General features: G+C 40.8%; 1 protein-coding gene across 6 annotated transcripts in view; it reads right to left on the bottom strand.

The window, feature by feature from the left end:
• Nucleotides 1-1,961: 1,961 nt before the first annotated feature.
• Nucleotides 1,962-14,944, bottom strand: part of PDE8B (phosphodiesterase 8B) — a 264,149-nt gene continuing 251,166 nt past the window's right edge. For all 6 annotated transcript variants that reach the window (XM_061430026.1, XM_061430023.1, XM_061430025.1 and 3 more), the window contains exons 18-22: nucleotides 13,972-14,189; nucleotides 12,431-12,551; nucleotides 11,601-11,768; nucleotides 9,332-9,461; nucleotides 1,962-3,766 (exon numbers count right to left, since the gene is read on the bottom strand). In XM_061430026.1, coding sequence (XP_061286010.1) covers nucleotides 3,657-3,766; nucleotides 9,332-9,461; nucleotides 11,601-11,768; nucleotides 12,431-12,551; nucleotides 13,972-14,189 — 747 coding nt within the window. In that variant the 3' untranslated portion in view covers nucleotides 1,962-3,656. The remainder of the gene's footprint in view (nucleotides 3,767-9,331; nucleotides 9,462-11,600; nucleotides 11,769-12,430; nucleotides 12,552-13,971; nucleotides 14,190-14,944) is intronic.

The raw sequence follows: 14,944 nt of genomic DNA, 5'->3' as shown, positions 1-14,944 counted from the left end.
TAAAAAATGGGTGGTTTTAACTGTGGAGTTAAACTGCTGATGAAAGAATCCTATTGAAGTAACTACAAGGGGGCTGATGTGTTAGGACTGATACTTCTCAGAGAACACTTTCTGTGTTTATTCATCACACACACCCCTAACAGAATCCACAGACCCTAATGGAATCTTTGTAAAAAAATTTTTAGCTAGTTTTACCTTTGACAGTTGCTTCTGTTATTAACTACCTGCAAAGTCTGGATGAGCTATGGTCCTCTATGCCAGATGAGTGCCAAGCCCAGTCAGGTAAGCCCTTCTAGTTAGCTCAATTCCCATTATCAGTGAACAGCTTCAAAAAAAATATGAATGAGAGAGAAGGGCTTATATGATCACCCCTTCAGCAAAACCAAGTAATGTTCACAATCATTGTTTTAATTCACAATGAAAACAGATTTATGGAGAAATACAAAATTTACATAACCTCCATTTTATAATAGAAAAATCAGCACGGCCTTTTAGCCAAGACGTTACGGCATAATTGAGTGTTTACACAGAGGCACCTCTAATCTCACCCTGAAATTGGCACATGGGTAGGATTCCTAACCAAGCCAACGTGCATTTTGGTCTGAGTGCATCAGATTATTGATCAGTCAGTTTTAGGCTTTTAATTTTTCTCCATAGATGGACTTTGCCCTATTACTAATTAGCTTTTTCTTTGGAGGATCTGCATTTTAAGGTCATGAGTTTATAAACTCTTTTTGAATTGTATAAGATATTCAGTGAATTATAAAGGAATTCATAGATTCTTAACTGCTTTTCCTGTTTTGTTCTGGATTAAACAAATCTATTCACAAGGAATGTTAGAAATCCTAGGTAAAAGTTTGGGGAGCAAATAGCATAAGTAAGTAGCACTGTGAGTCCCTCTGTTATTAAAATTTAGAGAAACTTGATGGTTTTGATTTCATGAATGCCCTAAGGTCAGAGATGGGAGAAAACAATGAGATGGGAGAATCTAGCCGGGACTCATACTTGATGGCTGCTCACTAGTTGTATGGAGACTACTGCTAAAAGTTGAACTTTCAGATTAGAAGAATACTATAACTGACATAATATATAGTATATGCATTTTTTTTTCATTTCCCTAGCTTAACTTTCAGTGCTATTATATTTGAAACACCAGATATAATACTGTACACTGGGCCTTGTCATTTTTACTTAAAAATACCCTTATCACTTCATTTTCTGGCTTATTCACCTAAGAGCCTAAACTTCAGAGACACTGTATTTATCTTTGTCAAGTTGAGTGGCTTCGGATTGAATAGATGAGGCATCCTAACTCTGAAGGCAAGCATAATTTTAAAATCTTAAATTGGAAGTAAAAAAATAACCTAATTAAATTATAGTGTTATTTTGGTCCAGGCAACAGTGTTTTATAACTTTTGGTTCAGTAGTAGTAGCAGTAATATGACCTTTCTCTAAATGAGATTTTATTTTCCTAAATTAATAAGGCTCCCCTCAACAGAGAATATTTTAGTAAATAGCTTATTTACTGATTAGTAAATGAGACAATAATTTATATCTATGTGATACATATACCATCTAAAAGACTATTTCTTATAAACTATTTTTAGGAATGCACTATTTAATTACCAACTCAGTGAAAGATTACACCATAGTAAATTACACTGGTAAAGAGCAGAGGTATGCTAAAGCTTTAGTACCTGGCAGGGTTAATATGAAATTAACCTGAATTGAAACTGAGTCAGCTATAATGTTCATATAGAAAAATGTCAGACATCTGATGAATGTCACTTACCAAATGTAACCAAAAGCGAGATGGTCAGGAAAAGATTGTTGTCTCAAGCAAGCTTCTGAAGCTTAGACAAATTATTTAACTCCTTAAAATGGGATTCTGACATCCTGAATTTAATGTGTTCTGAAAACAAAGTGTGTGACTCATGAAATAAAGAACACTTAACCGGAAATTTGAAATTATGAAAAATTTAGGCCAAAGAGTTAAAATAAAAACAGCTGTTAGGAATGAAAAATGGCTGTAGGAATTTAGTTACAAGTACTTCACAAAAACATTTTCATCACATTTACATAATGCAGCATTACAATACAAAGCTAGCTGCTCTCCTGACCAAGCAAGTTCTCTTAGCATCTAACAAAAATAATTTAGGTACATTTCTTTCTTTGCATGGAATTGTCATATATGTTTGCATTTTTTGGTACAAAACATAGAAAAAAGCATTGGCACATTTTGTAGTGATTAAGTCATTTTTCCCCCATGTACGAGTTCCAAGTATGCTGCATTCAGATTTCATTTGAAAAAAAGTAACTACTGGTTCAGTTAATTTAATCTCTGTTTATACCTCTTAGGAATGCAGCATGGAGTACAGAGAATTTAAAAGAAGAACAAAGATTTTGTTTACTAAATCTCTAATATTTATAATACACAGAAGGGTTGGCTGGTAAAAGAGAAAGGAAAATCTCAAGACTGACTTGATGTAGATCACAGAAAGTTGTGAAAAGAGCTGTATAAAAATATGCACTTGTGCTTTAGAAGCTTTTAGCATACAATTAATAGCTTAAAATAGTATTTACTGCTTCCCCATACGCCTGTTTTCTGATATATTTACACATCTTGCAGTCTTTTTTTTTTTTTTACATCATTAAAGCAAAATGGCATGATCGTAAATATAGATAGGTTAAAAACATCTGAACCTTGAAACCTTCTCTCTCTCCTTGGTAACATGGCACAACATACTCCATGGACTTAAACCCAGAAAATTTAGATTGCTCTAATAAAAAATTTTAAACAGCAAATGTATATAAATTTTTTAAAAAAACAAGCTTGTCCAAGGGTAGTCAGATTAATGGCTTGTGTATAACACTCACTGTAGTGCCTTGTGACTGCCTCTGTGAACCAGAAATAAAGCTCTTGGATTACCCCCAAACAAGATGTCACTTCCTTCCCCTTCATGGATGGCTTTCTGTTAGGATGAATCCTTTTTTGGGAGAGAGGGCTATGCAGGCTGCTGATACCAGTCTAAAGAAGGCACTCACTAGGCCAAGGCTGTATTCTAATTTGAGTGTCACACCATTAGTCAGAAGAACCACCTAGCCATGGAGGCTCTGAAACTAACTAGTTTATCAGCAGTTTGGTCCCAGTTGTTTTGCTCATTTTATATAGGTTTTTAAAAATTAGATATTCTTAGGCATCTTTTAGATTGATGCTCTTGAGGAAAATAGTCAAGCCAAACCATGATAGAGACTTTGATGGCAAAGGATGAGCTAAACACTAGCAAAGCCTCATGGTCCATCCTCCACAGATGGTAGGCACGTGGGCACCAAGTCTGCTGCACGTGCCCTGCTAGTTACAGTGAGTCAGCTGCGTGGTTTGATGAGAGCACACAGGTTACAGCAGGGCAATGGGTTTTGCCATGTGTGTGTTCCATCACTCAGTGATTGTTCCAAAGAACATATATTAATATTTTTCTTCACAGAACATAGTTTTCTAAAAATGAAATTTGGGAAGTTGAATGATTCAAGGTCAGATATTAAACATTAGCTCCTTAACCTATACCTGTCATTTGCATTATGAAGGAACGCTTCTTACACTACTGTGATTCACAGTGCCCTTTGCCGATCCAGAGGTCACCTCCTCTGTCCTGGCTTTAACTGTCAGATGGAAGCCTCAGACTTTTGCATTTTAGGTCATCTAATGTCTTCCAGTGTTTGTAGTTATCAGCCAGATGTTGCATCAGCGTTGGCAGGTGTGCAAAGGCTGCAAGGACATAAAAAAATACAAAGAAGCCTGTTAGATTCTAGGAGCATTTATAAGGTTGAGGCTCTCTGGGACAAATTTGGGATCAGAATTGGAGGTGAGGTGCCCTAGGTTAGGCCTAAGGTGAATACACAAGTGTGAGAAGGATAAGTCATTAAACACTGGTTTCTAAAATAGGAACAGGTCCTCTTAACTAAAAATTGCTAACAAAAGACCAGAAAGAGAAATTAAGGAAACAGTCCTATTTATAATCACATCAAAAAGAATAAAATACCTTGGAATAAACCTACCTAAAGAAGCAAAAGATCTATACTCTGAAAACTATAAGACATTGATGAAGAAACTGAATATGACACAGACAGCTGGAAAGGTACCATGTTCCTGGATTGGAAGAATCAATACTGTGAAAATGACTATACTACTCTAAGGCAATCCCTAGCCCTATCAAAATACCAATAACATTCTTCACAGAACTAGAAAAAATATTTTTAAATTTGTATGGAAACACAAAAGACCCCTAATAGCCAAAGCAACCAAGAGAAAGAAAAACAGAGCTGGAGGAATCAGACTCTCTGATTTCAGACTATACTACAAAGCTACAATCATCAAAACAATATGGTCCTGGCACAAAAACAGAAATAGAGATCAGTGCAACAGAACAGAAAGCCCAGAAATAAACCCACACACTTATCATCAATTAATTTACAACAAAGGAAACAAGAATATATGATGGAGAAAAGAGTGTCTACAATAAGTGGTGCTGGGAAAACTGACAACTCAGTGTAAAAGAACTCAATTAGAATGTTCTCTAACACAATACAAACTCAAAATGGATTAAACACCTAAATGTAAAGTCAGATACTATAAAATTCCTAGAGGAAAACATAGGCAGAACACTAGTTGCCACAAGTCACACCAATATCTTCTTGGATCTACCTCCTACCTAGAGTAATGAAAAAAACAGACATAAATGGGACTGAGTTAAACTTAAAAGCTTTTGTGCAGCAAAGGAATCCATAGACAAATCCAAAAGACAACCTGCAGAATGGGAGAAAATATTTGCAAATGAAGTGACTAACAGGGATCAATCTGAAATATACCAACAGCTCATGCAGCTCTAGATCAAACAACCCACTCAAAAAATGGACTGAAATAGATATTTTTTCAAAGAAGACATACAGATGGACAAAAAGCTCAACATCACTAAATGAGAAATGCAAATCAAAGCCACACCCTCACACCAGTCAGAATAGCCATCAAACAGTCTATGAATAATAAATGCTGAAGAGAGTGAAGAGGAAGGAACCTTCCTACACTGTTGGTGGGAATGTAAATTGGTGCAGCCGCTATGGAGAACAATGTGGAGTTTCAGAAAACTTAAAGTAGAATTACCATGCTGCTAAGTCACTTCAGTCGTGTCCGACTCTTAGCACTAAATGAGAAATGCAAATCAAAGCTACTTTAGTCGTGTCCGACCCCATAGACAGCAGCCCACCAGGCTCCCCTGTCCCTAGGATTCTCCAGGCAAGAACACTGGAGTGGGTTGCCATTTCCTTCTCCAATGCATGAAAGTGAAAAGTTAAAGAGAAGTTGCTCAGTCATGTCTGACTCTTAGCAACCCCATGGACTGCAGCCCACCAGGCTCCTCCTTCCATGGGATTTTCCAGGCAAGAGTACTGGAGTGGGGTGCCATTGCCTTCTCCAAGAATTACCATATGACCCAACAATCCCACTACTGGGCATATATCCAGAGAAAGCCAAGATTCAAAAAGATACATGCACTCCAGTGTTCAATGTAGTACACTTTACAATAGCCAAGGCATGAAAGCAACCTAAATGTCCACTGACAGATTAATGAAGCAGATGTAGATACACACAATTGGTGAATTTAACTCAGATGACCATTATATCTACTACTGTGGGCAAGAATCCCTTAAAAGAAATGGAGTAGCAATCATAGTCAACAAAAGAGTCCAAAAAAAATGCAGTACTTGGATGCAATCTCAAAAATGACAGAATGATCTCTGTTCGTTTCCAAGGCAAACCATTCAATATCACAGTAATCCCGGTCTACACCCTGACCAGAAATGCTGCTGCTAAGTCACTTCAGTCGTGTCCGACTTTGTGCGACCCCATAGACAGCAGCCCACCAGGCTCCCCCGTCCCTGGGATTCTCCAGGCAAGAACACTGGAGTGGGTTGCCATTTCCTTGTCCAATGCATGAAAGTGAAAAGTGAAACTGAAGTCGCTCAGTCGTGTCCGACTCTTAGCGACCCCATGGACTGCAGCCTACCAGGCTCCTCCATCCATGGGATTTTCCAGGCAAGAGTACTGGAGTGGGGTGCCATTGCCTTCTCCAAGAAATGCTACAGAAGCAGTTGAATGGTTCTATGAAGACCTAGACCTTTTAGAACTAACACCTAAAAAAAGATGTCCTTTTCATTATAGGGGACTGGAATGCAAAAGTAAGAAGTCAAGAACTACTGAAGTAACAGGCAAATTTGTCCTTGGAGTACAGAATGAAGCAGGGTAAAGGCTAATAGAGTTTTGCCAAGAGAATGCACTGTTCATGGTAAACACCCTCTTCCAACAACACAAGAGAAGACTCTACACATGGACATCACCAGATGGCCGATACTGAAATCAGATTTATTATATTATTTGAAGCCAAAGATGGAGAAGCTCTATACAGTCAGCAAAAACAAGATGGGGAGCTGACTGTGGCTCAGATCATGAACTCCTTATTGCAAAATTCAGACTTAAATTGAAGAAAGTAGGGAAAACAACTAGACTATTCGGGTATGACCTAAATCAAATCCCTTACGAATATACAGTGGAAGTGACAAATAGATTTAAGGGATTAGATCTGATGGATAGAGTGCCTGATGAACTATGGATGGAGGTTAGTGACATTGTACAGGAGGCAGGGATCAAGACCATCCCCAAGAAAAAGAAATGCAAAAAGACAAAATGGTTGTCTGACGAGGCCTTACAAATAGTGAAAAGAAGTGAAAGGCAAAAGAGAAAAGGAAAGATACACCCATCTGAATGGAGAGTTCTGAAGAATAGCAAGGAGAGATAAGAAAGCCTTCCTCAGTGATCAGTGCAAAAAAATAGAGGAAAACAATAGGATGGGAAAGACCAGAGATCTCTTCAAGAAAATTAGAGATACCAAGGGAACATTTCATGCAAAGATGGGCTCATAAAGGACAGAAATGGTATGGATCGAACAGAAGCAGAAGATATTAAGAAGAGGTGGCAAGAATACACAGAACTATACAAAAAAGATCTTCACAACCAAGATAATCATGATGGTGTGATCACTCACCTAGAGCCAGACATCCTGGAATGTGAAGTCAAGTGGGCCTTAGGAAGCATCACTACAAACAAAGCTAGTGGAGGTGATGGAATTCCAGTTGAGTTATTTCAAATCCTCAAAGATGATGCTGTGAAAGTGCTGCACTCAATATGCCAGCAAATCTGGAAAACTCAGCAGTGGCCACAGGACTGGAAAAGGTCAGTTTTCATTCCAATCCCTAAGAAAGGCAATGCCAAAGAATGCTCAGACTACCGCACAATTGCACTCATCTCACACGCTAGTAAAGTAATGCTCAAAATTCTCCAAGCCAGGCTTCAACAGTATGTGAACTGTGAACTCCCAGATGTTCAAGCTGGATTTAGAAAAGGCAGAGGAATCAGAGATCAAATTGCCAACATCTGTTGGATCATTGAAAAAGTAAGAGAGTTCCAGAAAAACATCTATTTCTGCTTTATTGACTATGCCAAAGCCTTTGACTGTGGATCAGAACAAACTGTGGAAAATTCTGAAAGAGATGGGAATACCAGACCACCTGACCTGCCTTTTGAGAAATCTGTATGCAGGTCAGGAAGCAACAGTTAGAACCGGACATGGAACAACAGACTGGTTCCAAATTGGGAAAGGAGTACGTCAAGGCTGTATATAGTCACTGTGCTTATTTAACTTATATGTAGAGTGCATCATGAGAAACGCTGGGCTGGAATCAAGATTGCCGGGAGAAATACCAATAACCTCAGATATGCAGATGACCCCACACTTATGGCAGAAAGCAAAGAACTAAAGAGCCTCTTGATGAAAGTGAAAGAGGAGAGTGAAAAAGTTGGCTTAAAACCCCACATTCAGAAAACTAAGATCATGGCATCTGGTCCCATCTCTTTATGGCAAGTAGATGGGGAAACAGTGGAAACAGTGACAGACTTAATTTTTGGGGGCTCCAAAATCACTGCAGATGGTGACTGCAGCCATGAAATTAAAAGATGCTTGCTCCTTGGAAGAAAAGTTATGACCAACCTAGACAGCTGAGCGCCAAAGAATTGATGCTTTTGAACTGTGGTGTTGGAGAAGACTCTTGAGAGTCCCTTGGACTGCAAGGAGATGCAACCAGTCCATCCTAAAGGAAATCAGTCCTGAATGTTCATTGGAAGGACTGATGCTGAAGCTGAAACTCCAATACTTTGGCTATCTGATGCAAAGAACTGACTCATTGGAAAAGACCCTGATGCTGGGAAAGATTGAAGGTGGTAGGAGAAGAGAATGACAGAGGATGAAATGGTTGGATGGCATCACCGACTCAATGGACATGAGTTTGAGTAGGCTCTGGGAGTTGGTGATGGATGGGGAGGCCTGGCGTGCTGCAGTTCATGGGGTTGCAAAGAGTTGTACAAGACTGAGCGACTGAACTGAACTGAATGTCACTCAGCCATGAAACAATGAAATAATGCCATTTGCAGCAACATGGATAGAGCTAGAGACTATCATACTAAACAAAGTAAGTCAGAGAAAGAAATACCGTATGTGGAATCTAAAAAAAAAAAAAAAAAAAGGACGAAAATGAACTTATTTATAAAACAAATAAGCTCAGAGACTTTAGAAACAAACTTATGGTTACCAGAGGGGAAATGTGGAGGGAGGGATAATTAGGAGTTTGAGATTACCATCTACACACTACTATGTAGAGAATAATCAATAAGAACCCACTGTACAGCACAGGGAACTCTACTCAACAGTAGATAATATTCTGTAATAACCTATATGGGTTAAGGATCTGAAAAAGAATGGATATATGTATATATGTAACTGAATCACCTAGCTGTATACCTGAAAGTAACACATTGTAAATCAACTATAATCCAACATAAAAATCAAAAAAAATTAAATCTCAGTGAAAAGCTGTTTATCAGGTGACATTACTGAAAGAATCTGTGACTCAGAGTATACTTATGTTCTCTAGAATTTCCTCCAATGATATAATAAAACTCCTTTAAGCTTTGGAAATATGTCCTTTGAAGAGTTCAACACTTGTTTATCCAGGTACCGGACATCCATTGAGTCTTCCATACACATGGTCTGTGCTGAGGATGCAGAAAGTGTCCACGTACCCCCACCATATCTGGCTACAAACAGCTGACATTTTTTTAAAAAGTAACATTTAACACCTTTAGTCCTGGCCTCTGTCATTAAAGGTAATCATTATAAAGCATAACAAGATATTCTGTTTGTGGGTAACAAAACATGAACCATCTTACCATCCCAAGCATCAAACATGTCTGTTATGAAGTAGTCAATAAAGGAGATTTGGGACTTGGGGATGCTACAGGTATTCCGGTCAAACACTGGCATCACTACGGGTAGCCCCTGTCTCTTCTCTTCATCCGTCTGTAAGAAATAATACACACAGGGCTGTAGGGCACACGAGGAGCTGTCACAGTAGCATCGAGTTTGTCAGAACCACCCTGTGAAAAAGGGGTCATAATCCAGTTGTATCGATCAAGAAATAGGCTCAGCATTTCCCAGGGCTTACATAACTACCTGATGAGCTGCAGTGACTGGATTCAGGTCTTCTGACTCTTAAATGTGTTGGATACTATCTTACAGCTACCCACCCCCCCACCCCACCAAAGCACTGATTTCAGGATTCATACCCTCTTCTCTAAGATCTGTTTTCATGATTGCAAGGTCGACAACTTTCAAAGTAATACTACTAAATACTAAGTGGAGTTTACACTGAGGGCACAGAAGCAATGGTGGGTTTAAAGCTGCAGATGTCTCAGCACGAATCGAAGCACTGGCACCAAGCTGTATCAACAGACATTGTATTATTCACTGTTACATGCTTGCAGTGTAAAAAGAAAGTTTCACTTAAGAATGTCTAAATTAAAGCAGTAAGAATTATTAACCTTACTAAATTTGACCTTTGAAAATACCTTTTTAAAATATTCTGTGTGACAAAATCCGAAGTACATACAAAGCCCTTGTGCTGCACGTCTACGGGTGTGATGGTTGTCTGGAGGAAAAGTAGGCAGGCAGTTGAGCTGAACTAGATTCTCTTTTTCATGGAATAACTACTTTTTACTGAAAAGAATGACAAACTTGTTTGGCTGTCTGTACTGGTCATGCATGCAATTCTGATGATATGTGTAAATTGAGTATTTTGTACATTGAAGTTTATAATGCATAATAAGGTCATAATTCACAGGACTGAAGTTAAAATCCACATTTACTGGTGGTGTACTGAGCCAGAGACTGGCTGACCAGAAACCTCATTTGTAACTCAATTTTTAGGTCACATTGTCATGTGAACGTTTCCTTTATGGGAAAAGGACACCTACACGGGGAAATTGCATTAAAGAACTTAAAAATGGTTCTTTCCCATTCCCCATTCACATACTTTGAGAATATCTAGGAGTAGGATTTTAAGCCTTCTCTGTGGGTCCTAGAAAGCCCCATTAATGGTCTCCTACCAGTTCCAGCTCAGCTTGCTCATTTCAGGTCAGTCAATCAGGCAGCCTTAAAATATCCACCGGTGTTCAAGGAGTGGTTTGGGTTTTTTTTCCCCTTTTCTGGCAAGCTCAGAGCTGGCTGTCCTAATTCCCATGGACTCTCTTCCCATCCTTGAAAACTACAGCTAACTTACTGCATCCTTAGCTGGTTTTTGCTCTGGCAACCCTTCTAGACACCGTTGGCTCGTCTTTACCCTGCCTCAGTAGTACATTCCAGTGAGATCGGCACTCCCCCTCCCCAAATAATTACTTGTAGCTACTTGGGATATGTTTGTCTTTCTGTCCCACATCATAAACATTAGTCCCTAAAGCCTATTCTTTGGAAGTAGGCCTCTATTTCAAATGGCATCTTGTGGTCTGCTACTTTTTGGGTTATTCTGCAACTCTTCACACTGCCAAAGTTACTATTCTTATATAGAAATTCTATGTTTCCTCTTTACTAATTTTGGTCATAACACTTGGTTCTCTCAGAATGTCCTTTCTCATTTCTAAATTTTGAAATCCTTAAAAAAAAAAACAACAACCCAGTTCTAACACCTTTTCCACCTTTCTAGATAAAAGCCCTTTTTTTTTATTTAGAAAAAAAAAAAAAAACACCTTTCTGAACTCTTAGGACTTAACATATCCCTCCTTTAGAAGTGTTTTCACTTAAAAAAAAAATACATTGTGTGGACCTATTTATGTCTGTGTCCCCTACTGCATTATGAGCTACCCTCGGGCAGAGATGTGTCCTATGTCTGTGTTTCCCACAATACAATGTGGAGATAATAATCTGATGAATGAATGGATTTCCCAGTTTTTGTGGAAGTTCAGGATCTAAAAACTTGAGAATGAAAAGAATCCCAAAGGCTCAGTTTCTCTCCTTCCCCCTAGAGAGACTCTGAGTAGTGACCAGCCATGCCAGTTAGTCTCTTGAGGGACCAGAATTCTATTCCAGGCAGGGGTGAGCCATTTCTTTCTGAGGAAGAGTCATTTACTTGTTCACTCATGGCGCTTCCCCAGAGAGGCAGCCCACCTGCGCAAAGTACTCCTCAGAGATCCTCCCAGCCCATTCAATGCACAGGTCCAGGGGGCGGCAGGGGTTGGCTACATCCGCACACTTAATCATCATGCGCTTGATCAGGGTCTGGTTCTCAGGGAAGTTCTTCCCAGGAGGGCTGCACTCGCAGTCGCTGCCGTCAATCTGGAAAGCAGACGAGGGTTGGTTCAATACAACGGTGAAACCCACAAGAGTCAACCGGCTAGATACTAGACGGCGGTCACCCAGGCCACCTCAGGCGTGAGACGGGATGAAGGAGGTGTTCCCAAGTTACTCAAGCACTACAAACAGAGAGCTTAAAAGTTCAGTGTTCCTATCACCACCCACCTCATGGTTTTGTTTTCAACCAGTCACTCCCAATTTAACTGTCTACAGTCTTCAGATACTGATAGGTACTTAATGAAGATCAACAGGAATATAGTTCTTTAAAGCATCTAATTCTGAGGTCTCCCAAGAGCCCAAAGAACAGAGAACTAGAAGAGTTTGAATCCTCTAAAACGCCACCATTTATTCCAGTCTCTGCTGTCTGCAGGCTCCTCTCATCGTCGTCTTTGGGCCTACTTTCTTTTGTCACCACTGGCTTTATTTCAGGGCTCTTCTTTCAGGGAGTTCAGAGTTGCTATGGACATTGTCAATCTGTTCTTGTCCCCAGGGAAAACAAGTGGCCAACACTTTCAGCCCTTCCTTACCAACTCCAAGTAAGCAACCATCTTGTATTCAAGACGGAGAGAAAATGCTTTGAGGCCAGAGTATAGGGTATAACGGAAACACACTCCGATGTGTATTATGACATGTGAAGTGCTTACCTCCGCTGCCATTGGCTTGTTAATGCTGTTCACAAATTTGTTCACATGTTCAAAGTGTTTTGTCATCTCTGTTGCTAAAACCATGTCGATAATAGCTTGGCGCAGTGTTCGATAATGGTTCCTGAAATGACGAGAAGACAAAGGGCCTTTGTTCAAATCATGCCCTGTGAATTAGAACTCTTCTGCCATTTCCCCACACTTCCCACAATCCAGGAGGAAGCTAGGGCCACTGAAGACTGAGTGAAGACCACAAAAGAGTTTACCCGCTCATCTTCCTACCAAGCCAGGACTTGGTGACACTACCATCTTCCCAAAGATAGCTGACCCTCATGTGATTTGTGAGTATTAAAAGAGGCACCACCTGTCATGTGGGCACTTATTTTACAAGGTGGTGCTCTTCTGTCTGCCCTTGGCAACATCAGAACAGCAAGGCAGAAGGAAATGACAAGTTCCTTCCCTGTGAGGCTGGCACAGCAACCTGACGAGCTGTCCCCTGGTATTCACTGCAGACAGCGATTCTTATTACAGAGAAGTCTTGTCATTTCTTTTGATGACGGCTTTGGAAGAGTTTTCTGATTAACGAGCAATTGTCTACATTGCAGTTACATACAAGTGGTAATGGGAGGAGCAGCAACCCTGCTCAAAGTCACTGCCCAGTTCCTGTCATCTTTTTCTAAGTCCAGGAGTCAGAATGAGGAACTGAATAAAACTGGCTATCGACAACAATTCCTCCTCTGAAAGTTTTAAAAATAGTACCTGATACTGATGAAGCCCTCAGCTGAAGGTGGAATAACTGAATATTTTCATATTATACTAACGAGATTTTCTCAGGTTTCTAGAGACCAAGGTGATTGGTTCGGGTTCATGGTGACAAGTGATCACTGAGGCCCGAGCGAGCTCTGCGCTCTGCTTGCACTGCCCTCTCTCAGGGGGTCTTCTCTCCAGCCTGGCTGGTACTGTGTTGGAAATATTCAGTCTGACTGCAGGGCTGTGTCAGGCGAGAAGAATGTCTCCTATCTGTTCACATGTGGCCAGCTCCCCAGAGGAGGGGGTACAACAATGAGGGAAAGCCCCCCCCCCACCCCACCCCCCGCCCCGTGGACTCCAGGAGCTCTGCTGGGACTGGGGAACAGGGTCTCCTCATGAGTTAGGATTTTAAGTGGCCAAAAACTGAGCTGGGGAAAGATGGGGAAGGATACATTTCCTCGAGTTACACCAAAGACATGATGTCCTTTTGAGAGAGTAGAAATATCTGTTACATTTATTAGTAACAATAATCTGTAGAAATCTTTGCAGCATATTAAGCATTTTCATGAACTCACTGAAGACCAAATGGAGTTTAAAAAGATGAAAACAGTCTAAAAAGTACAGCTAAGATGAGAAGGGCAAGGCTATTATTTTACTGTCTGATACAATGGGAAAACTATTATTATTTCCTCTTCCTCACCAAGAGGAAGCTGAGTACTTGGAGAAGTCAGGGAAAACTGAGTTTCCACCTTACATTTTACAAACCCAATCAACAAGAGCCTGAGCACACAAACCTGTCGATATTCTTGAAAATGTTGCATTTGCTGTCCTTGACCGTGAGCTGGAAGGCCAGGGCTGTGTGGTGACTCTCCAAGACAGCGGTGTCATTATAGAGCACAGCGAGCTCACTGCCCGCGTTGCACAGGAAAGAATTGGTCCTTCCCGGGTGGTCCACGTCGTGGACTGTGGCAGCGATCAGGGCGGCCACCTCGTCCAGCTGATCCAAGCTTCCCTGGGGCCCGGGGGAGGCAAGGTTGAGTGTTACCCACTGGATAATGGAGACCTACACTCATCCCTGTCTCCCAGGAGGGCGTACGCCAGGGGATCCTCCTCTGACTTCCTAGAAGTTAAGAAGCCACCTAGGATACATCACATCACCTTGCTGTACCGTGGATTATCTGGAGGGAAACAGAAATCTGAGTTGCGGTTACAATGGATACCTGAATTCTTCCTCCAGAGTCCATTTACTCTAGTTGTTCTGCAGGAAAGTGACAAACAGGACTGCGTGCAACGTGGCCTGGTGCCATGACTCTCTTCCAGAAGCGGACGGAGAAGAAAGTGGCCTAGGATCACAAGTGTTACCTTACTTGCCTACTTCTGAAAAGGTTCTGAAGGTGTGGCAGTAAACGGCACAGATACAACAACAGATAAAAGTCTCCACAAAGATAAAAGGAGCAGAGCCAAGTAACAGGACCAAGGGGAGGAAGAATTTTCCCAGGAAAACTGACGCTAAGGGGCTCTCACATAAACACGATTCGGCTCTGGGCCAGCAGGCGGCAAAGGCAAAGAGAGGGACCCCTCTTCTTAATGTACGCGTTATATAATTAAAGAGCACAACCCAGAGCGTCAGGAGACACAACGGTTTTCTCAGCTCACAGCTTGAGGAAGAAGTTATCCAATGGCCTGCTGTTGTAGAAGACACGGTACTTTATGAATTCTTTCCTTCAGCCACCATTTATTGGAGGCTTGCTGGGCACCAGCTGTCTT

This window comes from Bos javanicus, chromosome 10, assembly GCF_032452875.1.
Source record: "Bos javanicus breed banteng chromosome 10, ARS-OSU_banteng_1.0, whole genome shotgun sequence".
NCBI lineage: Eukaryota > Metazoa > Chordata > Mammalia > Artiodactyla > Bovidae > Bos > Bos javanicus.
The sequence above is the reverse complement of the archived record's forward strand: the minus strand, read 5'-3'. Positions and strand labels throughout refer to the sequence as shown.